The 21,736-nt window shown below is 38.1% G+C and overlaps 1 protein-coding gene across 1 annotated transcript in view; it reads left to right on the plus strand.

Annotated features, from left to right (window-relative positions):
- The window catches only part of LOC132284858 (uncharacterized), a 131,805-nt gene extending 116,158 nt beyond the window's left edge, over positions 1-15,647 (plus strand). Inside the window, exons 53-64 of the mRNA XM_059787025.1 lie at positions 3,430-3,585; positions 3,672-3,856; positions 9,159-9,698; positions 9,888-10,065; positions 10,152-10,294; positions 10,390-10,516; positions 11,249-11,470; positions 12,238-12,594; positions 13,441-13,599; positions 13,707-13,991; positions 14,195-14,442; positions 15,128-15,647. Coding sequence (XP_059643008.1) covers positions 3,430-3,585; positions 3,672-3,856; positions 9,159-9,698; positions 9,888-10,065; positions 10,152-10,294; positions 10,390-10,516; positions 11,249-11,470; positions 12,238-12,594; positions 13,441-13,599; positions 13,707-13,991; positions 14,195-14,350 — 2,508 coding nt within the window. The 3' untranslated portion in view covers positions 14,351-14,442; positions 15,128-15,647. The remainder of the gene's footprint in view (positions 1-3,429; positions 3,586-3,671; positions 3,857-9,158; positions 9,699-9,887; positions 10,066-10,151; positions 10,295-10,389; positions 10,517-11,248; positions 11,471-12,237; positions 12,595-13,440; positions 13,600-13,706; positions 13,992-14,194; positions 14,443-15,127) is intronic.
- Positions 15,648-21,736: the final 6,089 nt, after the last annotated feature.

Genomic DNA, 21,736 nt, shown 5'->3' on the forward strand with positions numbered 1-21,736 from the left:
TGAGGCTCGGTTTCAGGTTGTATGGATTTGGACGGAATGTTTGGCTCAGGCTGGACTAGCTCAGGTTGATCAACAGGAACGGACTAAGTGTCAATAGGAACGGAATGAGTGTTTGGCTGGACAACAAAGACAGGAACCGAGGAGGAGGACAATGAAGATCAAGAAGAAAAAGATCCTTGTCCTTATCTTCCGTGAATGAGATCTCCCCCTGAAGATAAGGACGAGTAAAGTAATGATCTTCTTCGACAAAAGTGACATCAGTTGATACATAGAATTTTCTTGTGGGAGGATAATAACATTTGTACCCCTTTTGAGTAGAAGAATAGCTAATAAAGACGCATTTGACAGCCCATGGATCAAGTTTTCCCCTATTTTGAGAATGCACATGGACAAAAGCAAAACAACCGAATATTTTGGGAACAAGACTACTTGAAGCATTGAAATTAGGAAAGAATTTCGTTAAAATTTGCATCGAACTTTTAAAATCAAGAACCTTTGTAGGCAATCTGTTTATCATATGAGTAGCAGTTAAAACCGCTTCCCCCCAATATTGCTTAGGAACATTTTTTTGAAACAAGAATGCTCTTGTAATAGCTAAAATGTGACCATTCTTTCTTTCAGCCACACCATTTTGTTGGGGTGTGTTAACACAAGAAGATTCATGTATTATGCCCTTCTCTCGGAAATATGGTGAGAGAAACTGATTAAAATAGTCTTTAGCATTGTTAGAACAAAATCTTTTTATTTCAGTACCAAATTGTGTTTTGACCATGTTGTAAAAAACAGGAAAGACAGAGCCCGTATCAGATTTATTTTTCATAAGAAAGATCCAAGACACACGAGTGCAATCATCAATGAAAGAAATGAACCACCGAGCCCCAGAAATGTTAGAAACAGTGGACGGTCCCCAAATGTCACTATGAATAAGAGTAAATGGAACAAATGTTCTTTTATCACTTATTGGAAAAGAAGCACGTTTGTGCTTTGCAAGTTCACAGATATCACAGTGAAAATTTTCAACATCTAATCCTTTGAACAATAAAGGAAACATAATTTTAAGGACTCTAAATGACGGGTGACCAAGACGGAGGTGTTGAAGCCAAATCTTGTCTTTATTGGATTTAAAAGACTCTGAAAGAAATGATAATGGTGAGGAATTCGCAACACTAACTTGACCACTGGGTTCTTCAAGATGGTAGAGACCATCCCTTTCTTTAGCATGTCCAATCATCCTCCTCGTGCCCTGTTCCTGAAATACACAACGAGAGGGATAAAACACCACACTGCAATTAGAATCTTTAGTGAGCTTGTGGATTGACAAAAGGTTGGTAAATAATTTTGGTACATGGAGAACATTTCTAAGTGTGAGGGTTTTGCTTATAAAAACATCTCCCTGACCTGCCACTGTTGTCACAGAACCATCGGGTATTGTTATCTTCCTATTGCTAGGACAAGGTGTAGATAAACTTTTGTGACGAGTGGGTCATGTGATCTGTAGCTCCTGGTCGATGACCCAGGAGCTTGTGGTGGATATATCCGAGACTTTAAAAGCATGAGCAGAGGAAGATATACCTGAGAACGCCAAAGTACAAGTACCTGTTGTAGATGGTTTCTCCAAAGATCCCAATAGATTCTTCAATTTTTCAATTTCCTCTCTATCGAACTCAATAGATGATTCTTGAGATTTACCTTCTCCAGCCTATTGTATATTTGCCATATACGCATGCCCCTGTCCCTTTGGCTGTCCACCTTTTGCCGTCCAATTTTTGTTTGCCGTCTCCGGTTTGCCGTAGAGTTTCCAGCATTTGTCCCTAGTATGGCGGGACTTTTTGCAATATGTGTACCATAGGAAATCTTTATTGACTGGCCTTGTAAAATCTGCCCACTTGTTGTCTTCATTAGATGGTTGCTCTCGACCAAAGTTCCTCACATTTGCAGCTTTTGTAACCAAGGCCGAACTGTCCACTGGGTTATTCTCAATCATAACTCCTCTTCTTCCTTCCTTAGCACGAACAATTGCAATTGTTTCATTAAGTGATGGCAGATCTTCCTTTTCGAGTATTTGGACTCTTACTGCATCAAATTCAATGTTCAGTCCTGCAAGAAAATCACAAGTTCGGTCTTTTTCGACAAACCTCTTAAAGAGGGCTGCATCCTCGCCGCATTTCATTTGAATGCACTGGTAATGATCCATCTCTTGCCATAAGCTCTACAACATATTGGAGTACTCTGTGATAGATCGACTACCTTGCTTGGTGGATGAAATCTTGGTCTTGATTTCATAGATTTGTGCAGCATCCCGAACTTTAGAGTAAGTCTGCTTCACGACCTCCCATATTTCTTTGGCCGTGTTAAGAAACATACATGTATCACTGATTTCTGGCAACATAGAGTTCCATAACCAAGACATCACCATAGAGTCTTGTTCATCCCAAGCATCAAATTTGGGATCCCCTTTGTTAGGCCCAGTACCGAGTAAGTGACTCAGTTTGCCTCTCCCCTTCAAGAACATGCGAACCAGTTTAGACCACTTTAGATAGTTCTTCCCGTTCAACCTGTACACTGCTTGGATGTTCTGCAATTCCCCTGTTGGAATCGAGTTGTTGCCTTCAGTCAAAGGAACCTCCGAGGTAGTCGCGGTGTTGCTATTGTCGGTTGTTTCTGACATGGTCTTTTGGTAAAAGGGTTATGGTCTTGAGGGGTGATAGTGTGGGGCTGGAGATTGATAATAATTAGTCTAGCGATATGAGAGTTTGCAAGACCAGAAATACAATTCCCAGAATTGAGCCTACAGCTCTGATACCATGACACAAATTGGGCTGAAATTCAATTGTATTAAAATCACAATGAAATTACATTGTTATATACACTTCAGAGGATCTGAATTAGGAAACTCTAAAACTAGGAAACTGTCTAATCCTAGAGATATTGACCAAAGACTAATTCCCTAAAATCAGGGATTACAATGATTAAAACATTACAAAATCTCCTAGCTAATTACAGCTATACACACACTGTTTCCTTATCTAATTACAGCTATACACGCACTGTTTCCTTATCTAATTACAGCTATACACGCACTATTTCCTTAGCTAATTACGGTTTCCTTATTTATTGAGCTGAATTTTTCACACACACACACACACACACAAATATATATATATATATATATATATATATATATATATATATATATATATATATATATATTTTCCTTAGTTGGTACTCACACACACATGCCTCCACTTAGGCTTGAACCCCTAACCTCCCTTTGGGAAGTAAGGGCCTGATGCCGCTAGGCCACTGGCCCGTTGTTTTTCGTGTGGAAAATATGTTTTTCAATTAATTCAAAAGCTATCTTATTTCGTTAGTGTCCAGTGAATCACTTGTTTATCTCTAAGTAACAATTATTAATTGATTTTTATGCAGGTTGTTCATTTTCAACCACACACCTTGTTTGTTAATAGGGTTGGCTGCAGTCTTTGTCTGCAGCAGTGTAATAGTCGGTCACTGGAATGGATTCATCCCACTGATCCTCCGAAACATTTTGGATGGCAATCTTCTGCAACATCTGAATTGTTGAAGGTAAGTAAAAATTTACTGACCCCATCGGAAATGGGAGATTTAATATATTTTCCAGACCTAAGATTTAAGTTTGTCTTATTTTTCAGTTGCGGATGGATGGATACAAATGGAGCACACCATTTAGTGTTGAGACGGAAGGTGTTATGTGTATTTCCTTGAGGAATGAGAGTGGGAACAATCAAATGCATTTGAAAGTAGCAGTAAGAAATGGAAGAAAGAGTTCACGCTATGAAGTTATTTTTCGTCCCAGTTCATTTTCAAGTCCTTACAGGTTTACTTGCAATCCATAATGTTCTTTCACAGAACTTTTAGTGTTTCTGCCTCTTTGTTTTAATTGTGAAAGATTGAAAATTTTGAAAAGAGATAGAGAATGTGTGCTAAAAAAAATTTAACATAGAAAATCTAGAATTTTATTTTTATTCAAGTATTAGAAATTAATTTAGGAATGAATGTTTTATTAATACTTAAATATTCTATCAAAAATTAAATTTTCTTTTTTTCTCTTTTCCAATGTTGCTAAGTGTTAGTAGATATGATAGCCACGATTTATGGAATGACTTACCATATTAGCAGAGATTTAATTATGCTATAGAATATGCTTTGATTTGATTTAGTTTCTGTTGAAATATATAAATATTTCTATATAATCGTAGAGCAAAATCCTCCACCAATCATGGTGATCTGGTCAATTTCCTTCCAACCATAAATATTTCTATATAACGGTGGAGCAAAATCCTCCACCATTCATGGTGCCTCCTTTGATTATTGTGCACCTTCCATATTTTCTTATCTTTACCGTGCCTATATATAGGCTCTTTGTACTCAAGCAAAATATATCTTAATAATAGAAATGTAGCCCTCAGTGGCTCTTTGTCTATGGATGTAGGCCTTAGTGCCGAATCATGTATATGCCCGTGTTCTCCATCTTTCTCTCTTTCCTATTTGCATTTTTTATTTCCACATCCAAATTTAGCATGGTATCAGAGCCAGGTTGTTCTTGTAATCCCATCTAGAATTTGAGGGGGAGTATTGGAATTATTATCATGGAGCATATTCTCTCTGTCTTCAAATTTCTTTCCCTCTCACTGTATTTTTCAAGATCTGGTGTTGAACGGACGATTAGCAATGGGCGTGAAGTGGACGACCTTTACCTATTGGATGCTCCTTTGTGACCTCAAGCACATTCAATTTCTTTTTCTAATTATGTTTCGTCTAGTAAAGCCTACCTTATGCATTAGCACATGCGTTTAGGACATTTCTTTCGATTATTTAAAAAAATTGTTTCCTTCCTTATTTTGTAATGTGGCAGTCTCATATTTATCATGTTAGACGTGTCACTTGGCTAAACATGTTCGTTTCAATTATCTTGCTAGTAGTAATAAATCTACTTTAGCACTTTTTGATCTTGTTCATTCAGATGTGTGGGGTCCTTGCCCAGTTATTTCTAGTCTTGGATTTCGATATTTTGTGTTGTTCATTGATGATAATAGTCGTGTTACATGGGTTTATCTTATGTGTTGGAATTTGTGTCTCAAATTCCTATTCTAATTATGATTCTATTTTAGAGTTATATTCTGTTAGGTAATTTCTTGTTTGGCAAGTCTTCGCATCTAAGGAATTGTAATTTTTGTCCAACAAGGAATTATGTTTGTACCTCTATAAATAGGTACATATGTTGTTGGTTGAGACTTGTGAGATTGAGAGAAATGTAGTCTCATGAGGGAGTTGATGGGTAGAGGTAGTATGCGGGTTAATAAAGTAGGAAAAACACCGGTGACGCTGATAGCGAGGAAATAGGCTCGTGGAGTGGTGGTATTGGTACTCTATTATTGTAATATCTCTACGAATCATAGTGGAATCTCTTCTCATCCATAGACGTAGGCCGGTTTTGGCTAAACCATGTATATCTTACGTTTGTGTGTGATTGCTTTGTTGGCTTTCATTGGACCTTTGTGTTCGTGTACTTTTGCTACCCCAACAAATTAGTATCAGAGCCAAAGGTGAAGAAGATCCAGAAACACAAGAAGTCTCAACATGTGCTGCAACGGGCTTTGGCTGTAGGTGGAGTCAATCAATTTGGTTATAAGGCATGGAGCTCGAATAGTCAAGGTGGAGCCTTGGAGGTTTGATTGATCGAACAACGTATAATGTGGACAAACGGAGACTTGCAGGAGTATCGTCAAGATTTAAGCTGCAAAAGAACTGCCCTGGTCAATGCCGTGGAAGCGATGATTGGCTTAATGGAATTTAAGCCAAGGTAGAGATTGTTGGAATTTGTGTCTCAAATTCCTATTCTAATTAGGATTCTATTTTAGAGTTATATTCTGTTAGGTAATTTCTTGTTTGGCAAGTCTTCGCCTCTAAGGAATTGTACTCCTTGTCCAACAAGGAATTATGTTTGTATTGTCCAATAAGGAATTTTGTTTGTAACTCTATAAATAGGTATATATGTTGTGGGTTGAAACTTATGAGATTGAGAAAGATGTAGTCTTATGAAGGAGTTGATTGGTAAAGGTAGTATGCGGGTTGATAGAGTAGGAAAAACATCGGTGACGATGATAGCGAGGAAATAGACTCGTGGAATGGTGGCGTTGGTACTCTATTATTGTAATATCTCTATAAATGATGGTGGAATCTCTTCTCATTCATGGACATAGGCCGGTTTTGGCTAAACCTTGTATATCTTGTGTTTGTGTGTGATTGCTTTGTTGGCTTTTATTGGATCTTTTTCTTCGCGTACTTTCGCTTCCCCCAACCTTATGAAAACAAAAAATGAGGTGTACACCATTTTTAAAAATTTTATGACAATAGTTCAGCCTTAGTATGGTCGTCCTATTAAAAAATTTAGATTTGACTAGGGTACGGAGTACACTTATGAGAAGGTATAGCGGTTATGTACAGAATTTGGAATTGAGCATCAGATGTCTAATATTAAAACTCCTCAACAGAATGGTTGTTCTGAGAGAAAGAATCTCCACATCCTTGACTTAGCCAGAGTAATCTGCATTGGCATGAATGTTTCCCAGTCATTGTGAGGAGATGCAGTTTTTACAGCTATCTACATCATTAATAGGACCCGTTCTAAGGTTCTTAACTTTGCGGCCCCGCTCTCAATCTTACATTCCAATTCATTTATTTTTTCGATTCCTCCGCGAGTCTTTGGGTGTGTGTGGTTTGTTCAGCAGTTGGGGTAGACTCGTACAAAGCTTTGACGTGTGTGTTTTTAGGTTATTCTCACTCTCAAAAAGGTTATAGGTGTTACCATCCTCCCAGTCGTCAACAGTTTATATCCATGGATGTTTCTTTTGAGCATAGACCATACTATTGTGGTTCAGTTGGTTCTGAAAGTGAATGTTCCCATTAAGCATAATTGATGATCACATTCTTCCGTCTTCAACTCCTCTACCTTTACCTATTTCGTCTTCTATTATTTCTCCTCATGATACCCCTCCAGCAGGGGGAATTGCTCCTTTTCCACAAGTTTATAGTTGGAGACAACAGGTACAAGTTTCTACTCCTACGATCGACTGCCTTGTTCCTTCGGCACCAACTCTGCCTTCTCAAGCTATTGTTTCGTTTGATGATCGCCCCATTGCTCTTCGGAAGGGTAATCGTTCTTGTACTTCCCCTATTTCTAATTTTGTTTCTGATTGTGCTCTCTCACCCTCCTATCAGAGTTTTCTTGTTTTTGTTGCCTCGGTTCCTTTTCCTTGTAGTGTTGCGGATGCACTAACACAACCTCATTGTCGTGATGCTATGATCGAAGAACTACAAGCACTTGAGAAAAATCATACTTGGGACATGGTTACGCTTCCTATTGGACGAAAGGTTGTGGGTTGTCGTTAGGTGTTTACAGTTTAGCATAATCCAAATGGGTCAGTTGCTCATTACAAGGCCCAATTAGTTGTGAAAGGTTATGCTTAGACTTATTATGGCATTGATTATCAAGAGACTTTTGCCCCTGTTGCTATGATGAATACCATCCGTATAATATTTTCCGTTACTGCAATTCGATCTTGGCCTCTATTTCAGTTGGATGTCAAGAATGCCTTTCTCAATGGTGATTTACAGGAGGACGTGTGTATGGTTCCCCCTCCGAGTTTCATTCTCCTGCTCATTCCGGTACGATTTATCGTCTTCGTCGCTCCCTGCATGGCCTCAAACAGTCTCCTCGAGCTTTGTCTAATCGCTTTGGCACTACCATGCTCTGGTTTGGTTTTCATCAGAGTACAACTGATCATATCTTGTTCTTACGTCATTCAGGTGGTAAGACAGTTGCTCTCATTGTATATGTCAATGATATTGTTCTTTGAGATGATGCTACCGGAATTAGCCATCAGTTTGAGATTAAGGATCTTGATCTCCTTCGGTACTTCTTAGGCATTGAGGTGGCTCGCTCCAAGGCTTGCATTTTCATCTCTCAACGCAAGTATGTTCTTGACTTGCTTTCTGCTTCTAGTTAGCTTGGCGCTTGTCCTGTTGATACGCCGATTGAGCAGAATCATTGGTTGGCTGATTCTGAGGGGAAGCTGTTGTCAGATGTTAGTCAGTATCAACGATTTATTGGGAAACTCATCTATTTATCCATGACTCGACCTGACATTGCTTATGCCGTGAGTGTTATGAGTTAATTCATGCACTCTCCTTGTACCCCTCACCTTGATGCAACTATTCGGATCCTTCGTTACTTAACAGGGTGTCCGGGCTGTGGTATTTTGTTTTCCAATCATGGTCACTTACGTGTTGAGGCTTGGATAGATGCTGTTTATGCAGGATTTGTTTTAGATAGGAGGTTACCACTATTAGTTGCAACTTGGTTACTTGGCGCAGTAAGAAGTAGGATGTTTTCTCTCGATCTAGTACAGACGTAATGTATATGGCTATGGCTCTCGGCGTATGTGAGTTGCTATGGCTGAAAACCTTGATGACAGACTTGTGCCTTCCAGTGTCGCTTCCATTCTCACTTTACTGTGACAAGTCGGCCATTAGCATAGCAACAAATCCCGTTCAGCATGACAGGACTAATCATATAGAGGTGGACCGTAACTTCATTCGAGAGAAAATTATCTCTAGTTAAATTTGCACTCCATTTGTCACAAGCGCTTAGTAGCTTGCAGGCATTCTTACGAAGGGCATCAGCAAGATTGTGTTTGAGAATGAATTGTCCAAGTTGGGCGTTTCAGATTTCCACGCACCAACTTGAGGGAGAGTGTTAGTAGATATGATAGCCATGATTTATGGAATGACTTACCATGTTGGCAGATATTTGAGTATGCTATAGAATATGCCATAGAATATGCTGTGATTTGATATAGGTTCCTTTCTTGTAATATGATTATGTGCTCTTTTTATCTATAAATACTTTAATTGTGAAAGTGATTTATCTCATTCAAACCTTTACACAATTCTCTCCTTCTTCTTTCTATATTTCTTCTCTAAGCATTTAAAAAGTTTCAGTAAAATAAAATATAATTACTTAGAGTTGTCCTACCTCTTCTGTAATGTGTGTGTGTGTGTGTATTTTGCAGTTTTATTTTATTTTAAATGAATCAGTAATCTATTTTCTATTGCAGGATTGAAAACCGTTCTATGTTTTTGCCCATACGTTTTCGGCAAGTGGATGGTGCCAGTGATTCATGGCGGTCTCTTCTTCCTAATGCAGCTGCTTCGTTCCAATGGGAAAATCTTGGTAGACCACGGTTGCTTGAACTCTTGGTGGATGGCGCTGACCCATTGAAATCGGAGAAGTACAATATTGATGAGATTTCCGATCATCAGCCCATCTTTGTGTCAGGAGGACCTGCTAGGGCCCTACGTGTTACTATTCTGAAAGAAGAAAAAACTAATGTTGTTAAAATCAGTGACTGGATGCCAGAGAATGAACCCCTGGAAATTATGAATCAAAGGATTCGGTCATCTGTGTCACAAATCTCAGAAAATGATTTTCAAAATCAACCGTCAATATCAAGCTCGAACTCTGAGTTTCATGTTATTATTGAGCTTGCTGAGCTTGGAATATCCATTATTGATCATACACCTGAAGAGATTTTATATTTGTCAGTGCCGAATCTTCTGTTATCATATTCAACTGGCTTGGACTCTGGTATCAGTAGGTAATTTTTCTTCTGATCAACACTAATATGGCTCGTGGAATTATTTTCTGGATGAACACATCGCTTATTGATACTTTATCTTACACCAGCCATTGGATCTTATTATTCTATATCATATCTTTTCATCTGATGATGAAAATAATAATACACGAAAACTAATATTGGAAATTACCTTATCTTTTGTAACAGGTTTAAATTAAGAATGCGTGGGATTCAAGTGGACAATCAGTTACCTTTAACTCCAATGCCGGTTCTCTTCAGGCCACAAAGAATTGGAGAGGATACTGATTACATCTTAAAATTTTCCATGACACAGCAATCAAATGGATCATTTGATTTATGTGTCTATCCATATATTGGTTTCCAAGTTAGTATGTCAAAGTTACAACTCTTTCCCTGAAAGTTTACTGCTTGTTTGTGCTTGGTAATAATTTGTTGATTGCTTCAAATCAGGGTCCCGAAAATTCTGCTTTTCTGATTAACATTCATGAACCTATAATTTGGCGCCTTCATGGGATGATTCAGCAGGTCAACATTTATAGGTCGTGTGATACTCAAACTACTGCTGTTTCAGTTGATCCAATCATTCAAATTAGGTAAACAGTGACATCTTAAATTTTTCTTTCTAATTGCTGCCTGTTTCTGTATTTTCTTTTTTAAACTATATTCTAATAACATTTCTGAATGGCAGTGTTCTTAACATCTCGGAAATTCGATTCAAGGTCTCAATGGCTATGTCACCAACCCAACGACCAGTCGGTGTACTTGGGTTTTGGTCATCCTTGATGACTGCACTGGGTAACACTGAAAACATGCCAGTAAGCATTTGATCCTTCCCTTTGGTGTACCTTCACTTTGATTTCATTTTATTCCTTGCAAAGCTTGTGACTTCAAATTTTGTTGGCCGAGGAAGGAACATCTCCTGAAGATATTAGAATCAATGCCGGGGCGTTGGTCCCATAATTAATGAATTTCCTACAGTGAATAGCCAACCCAGAAACTTACTTGATCACATGATTGTTAATAACGTAAACTATGATATCATCATTAAACTGTTCATGATATGGGTTGTAACAACAAAGTTCATGGGTTCTCTGCTTTAGCCACAGTGACCTTTAATGTATGATGATTTGAGGTGGCATCAATTTATTGCACTAAATCGCCAACCCTGAAACTTACTTGATCACATGGTTGTTAACAACGTAACTATTATCATTCAACTGTTCATGATATGAGTTGACAACAACAAAGTTCAATTGATGGATCCACTGCATTAGCTGACAGTGACCTTTACATATGATGCTTTAAGGTCGCTTCAATGTCATGCCTTGCATGGGAACACTTTAGCTAATATGCCAACCAATTTAACTAACCACTTGAGTGCTCAATTGGAGAGATTAACTCACTTACTAGAGAGTTGGTGCTTCTCTGATTTCAGTTATTCTTTAGAAACACGACATAAGAATTAACTCTTCATCTTGGGTACTGTGTTTTCAGAGCATATATGGAAAACTGGGATAAATCTAAGTAATTGTTTCATTGTGTTACAGGTCCGAGTAAATCAAAGATTTCAGGAAAATGTGTGCATGAGGCAAAGTGTGCTCATAAGCAATGCTATCACAAATATCAAGAAGGATCTTCTCAGCCAGCCTCTTCAACTTCTCTCAGGTGTTGACATATTGGGCAACGCTAGCAGTGCACTAGGACATATGAGTAAGGGGGTCGCAGCCTTATCAATGGATAAGAAATTCATCCAAAGCCGGCAGAGACAGGTGTGTCAAGAAAATTGATATTATATTCATTTAGTTTTATATGTCAATATAGCCGATTGATCACCCTATGTGGTGCTCTATATTACATGTATCGGGTGCGTGTATCAGGTGTGGGTGTGTGTCCAAGTGTTGGACTTCTCTAAATCCTAAATTATAGGATATGTTAAATTGACTTGGAATATGTTCAAAAGGGATACAGGTAATTAGACACATCCTGTACATTTCAACAAATGATGTGTTATATAATAGTGTAATCTATGATAATAGTGTTCTAAGGTACATCCTCAATTAGAATTTAAATTAATTGGGATGTTGTGAAGAAAGGGGATACCATTTATCCTAGTAGTAATAAACCCTCTTTTTCTATTAAATTTAATTTTATCTTCTCTTTTTATCTTCTCACAAAGGAACAAGGACTTGTTTAAACATAGGCTCCATGTTTACCAGCCCATTTTTAACAAAGAACAGAAGCTTCTTTTCCTCCCTTCAAATGATCTTGGTATAAAGATTGGGTGATATAGCATTTTGGGGCTTCAACAGAGGTCCCTGAAAGCCAATTAGCTTCTGGATTATTTTCAGTTCATGGTCATGGGTGGTAGCCTAGTAGGAGCAAAACAGATGTGATTCAATGTTTGCGTTCTATGTTATTTATTGATTGATATATTTAGAGTCCTCTTAGATAGTATACAATTGTTATCATTGTGTGTTTGTGTATGCTTAAAGGAATATTCATATATTCTTTTTATTACTTATTCTTTTTCATTCAGGAAAGCAAAAGTGTAGAAGATTTTGGTGATGTTATCAGAGAGGGAGGTGGAGCACTAGCAAAAGGCCTATTCAGAGGTGTCACTGGCATTTTAACGAAGCCTCTGGAAGGTGCAAAATCATCTGGTGTCGAGGGTTTTGTTCAGGGTGTTGGAAAAGGAATTATTGGTGCTGCTGCGCAACCTGTGAGTGGGGTTCTGGATCTTTTGTCAAAAACTACAGAAGGTGCCAATGCTGTGAGAATGAAGATAACTTCTGCTATCACTTCAGAAGATCAACTCCTCCGCAGGAGGCTGCCCCGAGTAATTGGTGGTGACAATTTACTTAGACCATATGATGAGAACAAAGCACAGGGCCAGGTACTAATGATTGGACTTGCCACTACTAGTTGTGTGATACAGGAGTCCTTACGGTTTGGGAAGCCTATGTTTTTAAATTTAAGCTATGAGGTGTATGAGGAAGTAAAACTAGTGCTTATATTGTTAGCTGGTACCCAACATACGAAATTGTTTGAGTTACTAAAATAAATAAATGTTTGTGTGTGTTTGTGTGTGTGTGAGAGAGAGAGAGAGAAGCATGACTTAAGAGTTTATTATATCCCCTTTATTCTAGAAATACCCATGATGTTTAACAGTATAAGCTTTCGCATAAATTACAACAAGGCTTTGCATTGAAACGCGTCATGTAATTATATTTTCTTTCATTATTTTTAAATGGCTCCAGTAAATGAAAATTTTGGAAGTTAAACAAAATGGTATGAAGAGTAAACTATATAGTAATCTTCTTTTTGTTTGACCTGTTAGACATCTGCCACGATATTTTTGAAATATATCATATATGTTGCAGGAGAATCTTAGAAGTGTCGGACTTGAACATAAAAAATGTATTTTCAAATTATAGATACATTTATGAAGTATTGGATACATATCCGCAAGTATTCAATGAGTATTTAGTATCTGATACAAATCTTATCTCAGTATACACATGCTTCTTAACCCGATACATATGGATGAATTGATGTAATTCAGCTCAGAATCATATGCAAAAAGAGAGAGAACCATTATATGATTGCATGCCTCTGTACAATTCTTTTTCCTAAACACAAGTAGACCAGAAGTTGCCATTTCCTGTCATCTAATTATGTCAGTCAACATTCAATGTGCAACTGCAACTCATATAATCTACTCGATGATGTCATCTTGAAGGCAATATTGCACCTGGCACAGTCTGGATCATTTTTTGGCCAGGTTGATCTATTTAAAGTACGTGGGAAGTTCGCCTTATCAGATGCTTATGAAGATCATTTTTTTCTCCCTAAAGGAAAAATCCTTGTGGTCACTCACCGAAGAGTTATACTGTTGCAAGTAAGTTAGTTCAGTTTGCTTGGCACACTGTATTCCTATAATTGAGTCATCCTATTCACCATTTACCAGCACTCAAACTGAAATGGTTTTATATTTGTCATTTTCAGCAAACCTCCAACATATCTCAGAAAAAGTTCAACCATGCAAGAGATCCCTGTTCGATATCGTGGGATGTGCTGTGGGATGACTTAGTAACCATGGAATTGACACATGGAGAGAGAGACAACTCAAATGCACCACCTTCGCGGCTTATTCTTTATTTACACACTAGATCAACAGAGCCAAAGGATCAATTTCGTATTATAAAATGCTGCAGTGAATCCAATCAGGCTCTTGAGGTCTATTCTTCAATTGAGCAAACTATGAATACTTATGGGCCTAACAAATCAAAGGTTGGAGTTTCTAATGCACTTAGTTTCAATTCTTTAATTCCTGTATGATACTTATTGGGCTTCTCGGTATCCAATGCCACAGTTACACTAAGCATATCTTCTTTTTAAAGTATTTGATAAATGTGGCTTAGAAATGCTCTACTAAAGACAGAAGGTTTTGTCATGTGATTTGCGATTGTATTGTTTTTGTGCTTGTTATTCAGGCAATGCTGAAAAGGAAAGTGACAAAGCCATATTCACCAATTGCTGATGTTGCTAGTGCTGAAGTAATTCCAAAAGAAGGGGTCTGCGTCTGGTCTCCCCAACAGCTGCCTGCATCAGTTACTCTAAATTCTACTTTTGGTAGCAGTGGAAATTGAAAATGAAATTTTGGTCTTCGCTGAAGATGTGGTCAGTAATTTATGCTTGCACGGAATTGTTTCATGTAAAAAGCTTGTTCAGATTCAAAAAGGTACGGCATATCGCCTCTTCTTTTAATGTTATTGCACAAAAGAGCCTAATTCATTAACTTCATTAAATGAGTTGGTTATATATAAATATAAACATAACAAAAAATCATCTTGACCTCTGATTTAACAGAAATTTGGTTCCTCAGACAGGTGATTCATTTTCGTATTGTAACAATAGAATCAGTTGAAATCATAGATTCATAATAGACAATCTATTTTGTGGATTATTTTTCTATCTACTATAAACATAGGGTATTCCACACACATAAGTTTGCCATTATTTGACTGTTTCACAAAGCATGCAAAATCACTCTTTTGTCGTTTAAAATTTGCTCTGTTAATTGTGTGGTATGTTGATTTAATACTCAATGTATCCTTACTTCCAGAGATCTGGAAAGGGGAGTTAATGGCTGGTGGTTATTTTTTGAAGCGGACATCACATTTTCGGAATTCTCTTTTGCACATGATAGTTAATCTGCTCATTTTTGTGGAATCTAGTACATGTTTAATGATACAACCACAACTTTAAACACAGTGGAGATAATTCCAGGTCAACCTTCAGACAACATATCCCAATGCACATAAATGTAACTTAAGATAATTACAATTGGTGTATGTCTAGACAAAGTTTCTATACTTCTCAATTTGTTTGAAAATAACCTGCAGCAATTAAATTTATATTTCCAGGTGTTTGAGACTATTACTGCGAGCGAGCTGTCCTCTAAAGGAGGTTTCTTTCCATTCGATGGACTTTTGGCATATTGCCCTGCAAAGATCATAATCGTTTCCATCATACTTCTCAAGAAAAGGATTTGCATCATCGTAAATATTCATACATATATGTGTGTACATCTGTTTGTAGATCTGGAGGTCTTACAAAAAAATTACCTTCTCCTGCTAATAGTTTCAGGAATCTGTACAGCTTTTGCCACCCCTTGTATACGTCTGCTGTATACTTTATATATGTATATGATTTACAGACGGCAGCAGTTTGATTATGTATCAGTTGGTTTGCTCCTCCATGAAGATTTCAAGGAATTGATTGAGTATACAAATGGGTTTCTCATCAGTTGATCTTCATGTATGCCTCATTTATAAGGAAACAAATTTCTTTTGTAAAACTCTTGTGCCTTAAAGGTGGAGAAAAGAAACATGATGTTGGTTTTGATCAGCGTGTTGAATGCAAAAGGCCTATATTTTTCAGTAATTTCTTTGTTTATCCAATCAAATGCCATTTCTTTTTCTTTGTTCTCGAGGGGGTGGAGGCAAGAAAAGTAAATAATTTAAAAAGTTATGGTTGTGTGTAATTTGGCAAATTTTAAAACTTTTTCCAGAACATTTTTTTTTTTTACTCCAAAAAGGCTTTAATGAACTGTTTTTAGCCCGTTTGAACCTTATTGACCTGAAATCGACCAAAAAAAAAACCAAATTAGAACTAAAATAGGAAAATAAAGATAGATGTAAGGTCTAAAATACCCTAAATTAGGGATAAATATATGCATATTTCAGCACTTATCACCTCTCAATAGACAATCCTTTCTGTGGTTCGACTCAAAGCACTTGAAATAGACATTGGAACTAGGTCGACCTCTCAAGTGCCCTGGCTGTCTACAACAATAACAAACTATCTCAATTTGGTGAGACCTTGTCAACTATTAAACAATGGGTGTTGATCGTACCATCTGTTGATCCTGTCAAGAAGACGTATCAATCTTATATCTCTTCCCTTCCTATCTCTCGTAAAAACACCTCTGTTCTTAGCCTGCCCATCGTTAGCCTCTGCTTCAACCATCAATGCCTTCCTGATTGCCTCTGAATACACCTCCAATTCAAAAGCCTCCACACTAGACCTAATGGAGTGATGCAAGCCATGAAAAACTTCCAAGTCTTCCCACTGTCATCCCTCACCACTTTTCCTGATTGCCTCTGAATACACCTCCAATTCAAAAGCCTCCACACTAGACCTAATGGAGTGATGCAAGCCATGAAAAACTTCCAAGTCTTCCCACTGTCATCCCTCACCACTTCAATAGTGAAGCGTGAAAGAGAAGTAAATTCATTTTCATACTCGGCCGCAGACATATTGCCTTGCTCAAGGCAGTCAAACTGCATTCTCAATTCCCTCCTTTTAGTCATCAGAAAGAACTTCTCAAAGAAAAGATCCTTGAAAGTATTCCAACTCATACCATCAATGTGACATCCTCAAGCTGATGGAGTTCATTAACCAGACTTTCCTACTCCATACTCAGACTCAGTAAAGGGCATTTGGAAGGACGGATTTACTTTTATAATCCATTCCCTACTGAGCAATTGTGCTCACCCCTATTATATAAACATTTTTCAAGAACGAAGTAGCATCGGATGATTATATAAAGTTAAAGACTCACTTTTGGGCTCATTTGTGGATTTTTGTCCATTTTTCGCTTTTCGGATGTATTTCAAATGTAATCATGCTATCATGTATATTTTAAGATTAAGTACCCTTCTCACTCTTGGAAAAATGTAAATTTTCACTTTACTTTGGAAAAGTATGTATTTAGCCTTGTATATGAGGCCATTTCTAATTATATTGAGTGTTGCTTCTACCTTATCTTTACATGCATCATTGGGATTTATCATATTCAAGTTTTACATCATGTTCATGGGGTGTTTGGGATGAGTTTTAGACTTAGCTTGTGGCCATGGTTGATGCCAAGGAGGTCCCCAAGGTCTTAGGCACTTAAAACTACATTTTTGGGCCATTCTGGTGACCCACGGTCGATCCTTGGACAAAGGGACGATCAATCCACATCAAGGCAGTGTGCCTAGGTCTAATTACGATCGCTGGATGATCGCTCGTACCCCCTTGCCCTGTTGACTCAGCTTTGACCTTCCGACTTCAAATAGTCATATCTCTGTCGTTTTAACTCCAAATTGGTCTATTCTTGAGTCTAAACTGACCACGTCGAAATAAACTTTCCAATGGTATCAATTGAGGTTTCAGATTCCTATCTCATTGTGAGATATTCACGTTTTACGTTTTAGTGAGAGAGTGTCGGGATTTCGTTCTGACTAGGATAGGGTTTCCGTGGGGTATTGCTTTCAGTGGTCTTAGGGCTTCTTGTGAGGTTGTCTAAGGATTATACTGGATTCATATGATCTCATTTGACTTGCTAGGAGTCAAATTTTCTTCTCTTAGGGTAAAATGACCATTTTACCTCTAGTACCGTATTTGGTTCGTTTCAACCTTTGCTTCCACATTCATCTTCTATTTGAGTCTCGTGACTCCTTGGGAGGTCACTTTATAGTCTTAGAGGTAGAGTCAATCTCTATAGACCTCTTCTCTTTTCTTACTTTCGCGTTTCGGACTCAATATCGGGTTAAGTTTCGTGTTACTCGCTGATGCTCCGGGTTATGGAAATTCGGGTTGTCACATTCGGGATTACGAACGGAGGCAAAAAGGGGCGAAAAGTCCATTTTTGGGCTTATCCGAGCACTTTCTATTTTGCTGCAAGCGCTCGGCGCGCACATTGGGGTGCTTAGGACATACCTTGAGCGCCCTCAAGGTGCCCACCGAGCGCTCCGAGGATGCCCACCGAGCACTCAAAGGATGTCCACTGAGCACTCGGGGCACGTGATGGGGTGCTCGTGGCACCCTTCGAGCGCTCCGAGGACGTCGACGAAACGCTCCGTATTAGAAATTAGGTACTATTTTTTTGAAAGTTTTTCGTTGGCTCGAAGCTTCAGCGTATGGGTCCTGTAGGGCATTTAGGGGGCTTAGATCACTATGGCCCCGCCGGAATACGAGGGGATTCGTCCGAAATGACATTTTTACCCTTTTTAGCCCTAAAACGGGTGACCACGAACCAAGTTGTTTTCTTTCATTTAAAAACGACTCTAAGTGACTAGATATGACCTGGAGGGCAGTTATAAGGTCCCCAATGCGTAGTATGGTCCAAAAAGACCAATTTACCTGTAACCCTAATTGGATCGATTTGAGGACGGAGTTGATCTTTCACTCGTAAATGAACCATTTGATTAGTAATGACTATTATGGCATTATTATGGCCTTTTAGTACACTATATTGGTCAAAATGACCATTTAATCCTTGGGTGTTCCAAGGTAGGGTAAGGATCCGGTTAGCGATTCGGACCCCCGAGTTCGAGACGTTACATATTCATTACAGTGATTAATTGCACAACAATATGCGAGTATACGAGTGACAGTTATCACCTTCTGTATAAAAGATAACCCCAAACAACCCGTTGCATCCCTTTATTTGGACGAAGAAATCATCATAAGTTTTAACATGTTTCAGGATACGAAGAAATAGTTCCTATTGCATCCTGAATCATCTGTGAAAGTGCTCCGGTGGATATGTACAATTCTCAGCAAAGTAGTCTTTCATTAGCTGGCGATGCGATGGCTTTATAACGACCCGAACCGAGGGTCCGAATCGCTAACCGGGTCTTTAACCAAACCCGAGAACACACTAGGGGTAAAATGGTCATTTTATAATATGAGAGGATAATCTAACCTTAAACTAGTCAAATGAAGTTTAAAACAATCATTCTAGTTATTCCATGATGTTCGAAGAGGTTCTACAGTCATTGGTTATGATTTCCCAAAAGTGCCCTTACTTGATTCAAGGGAAATTCCGACACGGTCCTATTGAAACAACCATATCTCTCAATATGAATGGAATTTGAAGATGTGGTTCATCTCATTGGAAATCTAACTAAAAATCCTTGAAAATGGACTCAAGAATGACCCTATTTGGGTTCGGAATGAAGAAGTTATGACCGCCTAAAATTAGGTGATCAAAATTAACAAGCTGCCAAGGCAAAAATGGACACTGGAGGCCTTGAACTGGTTCAAGATAGGCAGTGTGCCCAACTGTTAACCAAAAACACCCCTTGAACCGGTTCAATAGGGCTGAACCGGTTGCAGATGACCAAAACCTAAAATTTAACCCATAAAAAAGGCCTAAAACTGTGAACATACACATAGACACCCCATTTGGTCTCTTGGTGACCCTATTCCAAGTTCAAACCTGTCCCAAATCATACATTTACAGGGAAAAACAATACAACTAGGTATCCTTACATTTAACTAAACCCGTAAAGGAATCCATTACATCATTTGAAGTTCAACAAGCACTTAATACATCAAAATATGGCCTTAAGGCCTTACATGGATATTGAAATCATAATGAGACCACAAAAAAAGAGGATGGTCTCAAGACCATTTCCAACCATGAACTAGATACCAAAATACCACCTATTACAATTTACAACAAAAAAGGTATTATACACATCAAAAACAAAAAAGTCCAAGTCTCCGTCAACCTGACTAAACTTGTGGTAGATTGTCGTTTGCCACTTCCTTTCCGTGTCCTGAAAAGTATTATTAATAAAGGGGTGAGTCAGCCGCTCAGTAGGAGATGCCTAAGACACAATGAACCAAGCCATCCTATGGAGTGCAATGTCATACAATGTCGCTCCCCATTTTCAAAACCTTTTCCGTCATTATGTCCAAACCGTTAGTGTAACCCGTCCCATGGCAACTCCATGGCAGCACGATAGAAGGGTTGGCTAACTGTCCCTGGCCCATGGCAACTCCATAGCGTCATTTGGGCCTAGGTAATTCAACCACGTTTAGGTAGTCTCCCTATTTCCCTCTAGGTCGCACTAACGTCATGGACCCTAGACAACTCCTAGGCGACCGGGTTTTCGCAAACGTCTTTTCCAAAACCATTTCCTAAATCATTTCCTTTGCCTTTCAACACATTTTTTCCATTTTCTTTCCTAATGTCATGCATGAATGTCTCATATATTTCAATGCCACGCAATTAGAGAAATTCATGTTCTTTAAGTCAACATTTAATAATATACATGCTTTGCAAAAATTCTAAAATATATCTCATGTTTTCTAAATCACATAATTCAGCACTTAAAGAACAATGGGCATAAAATCAACATAATTAAATATGGTTCATCATCATATGCCAAATAACACATAGTCACATCTTTTGCACAACACATAAGTAATATTGCATGAAATTATTCACAAATTAAGTATGCTAAACCACATTTTGAGGAATTGACTCACAAAAACCAAAGAGATTGTATATTAGAAACTCCAACCTCAAATGAGAAGAAAAAACCCCAAAATGTCCTAAAATCCGAAATCCCTAAGGTTGGACAAATGGTGATTTGCTCTGATCAAAACGAAGGGCTCAATAAGCTATCTAACTTTGCCTTAAGTGGCACTATCAAATTCCCAATGGTTGAAGAGAAATCAAAGCTTGAAGATTGTAAAAGAAAAAAGAAAAAGAAAAGTTATGGAAAGACAGAGAGAGAACCTGCGTGAGATAGAGAGAGAGAGAACTGAGGCCATTACTTGGCCTCTTAACCATAAAATGATTAATTGGTGGTGGGTCCCACTAATGATTAAAAGTCATATATATATATATATATATATATATATATATATATATATATATATATATATACAAATTAAATTCCAACCACACAATTTTAACTTACAACAATGTAATTATGCACAAAATAATTATGCACGAAATGTAGTGGACCGGGGACACAACTTCCATGCACAACGACCCCAGTAGCGGGTCCCACCTAGGACCTCCCGGCCCGAAAAATAGAAAAATGTTGAAATTACAACCATTGCATTTCCAAGAGTCCTGAACTCAATGGAATGTCCCAACCAACTCTCAGACACACCCAGCACACCCCACGATATCTGGCACGCAAAACAAGAAAAGATGAAAATACCCTTGAAAAATTAAAAAATGAAAAATGGTAAAATAAAATAAAATAAAATAAAGGGAAACATTACATTATGCCCTCCTTAAAAGATTTCATCCTCGAAATCTACCTTCCTTAAAGAAGGAGGCCCACAGCCACACACCTTCCCGAGAATCCCAATACTATGAGGTCACCAACCTTATTGCCTTAACACCTGACGTTAACAGGCAATCACTCACCACTGCCACAAAACCCATTGTTCGCACCCTATGAGGGTATTCATCACTCACAACATCCTACACAAAACCCGCTGGATTCTACACTTGACTCAAAACCAACACTGATCCCCTTTATACCTCAAACACAACCCCACGCAGTCCACAAAACAACCATAAGATCCACTCTTTAATCAATCCATCGCTCTACATAACCTCAACAATTATACAGTCACATACTAGCTTTAAAATCCGATCATACATCAATCATACAACCTATAACAACTTAAAGGTAATATGACACCAAGTACCATAATCATTGACCAGTGCA

The sequence above is a fragment of the Cornus florida genome, unplaced genomic scaffold, assembly GCF_030987335.1.
Source record: "Cornus florida cultivar Cherokee Brave unplaced genomic scaffold, ASM3098733v1 CherokeeBrave_3.0.0_Hap2_Chr01, whole genome shotgun sequence".
Classification (NCBI taxonomy): Eukaryota; Viridiplantae; Streptophyta; class Magnoliopsida; order Cornales; family Cornaceae; genus Cornus; species Cornus florida.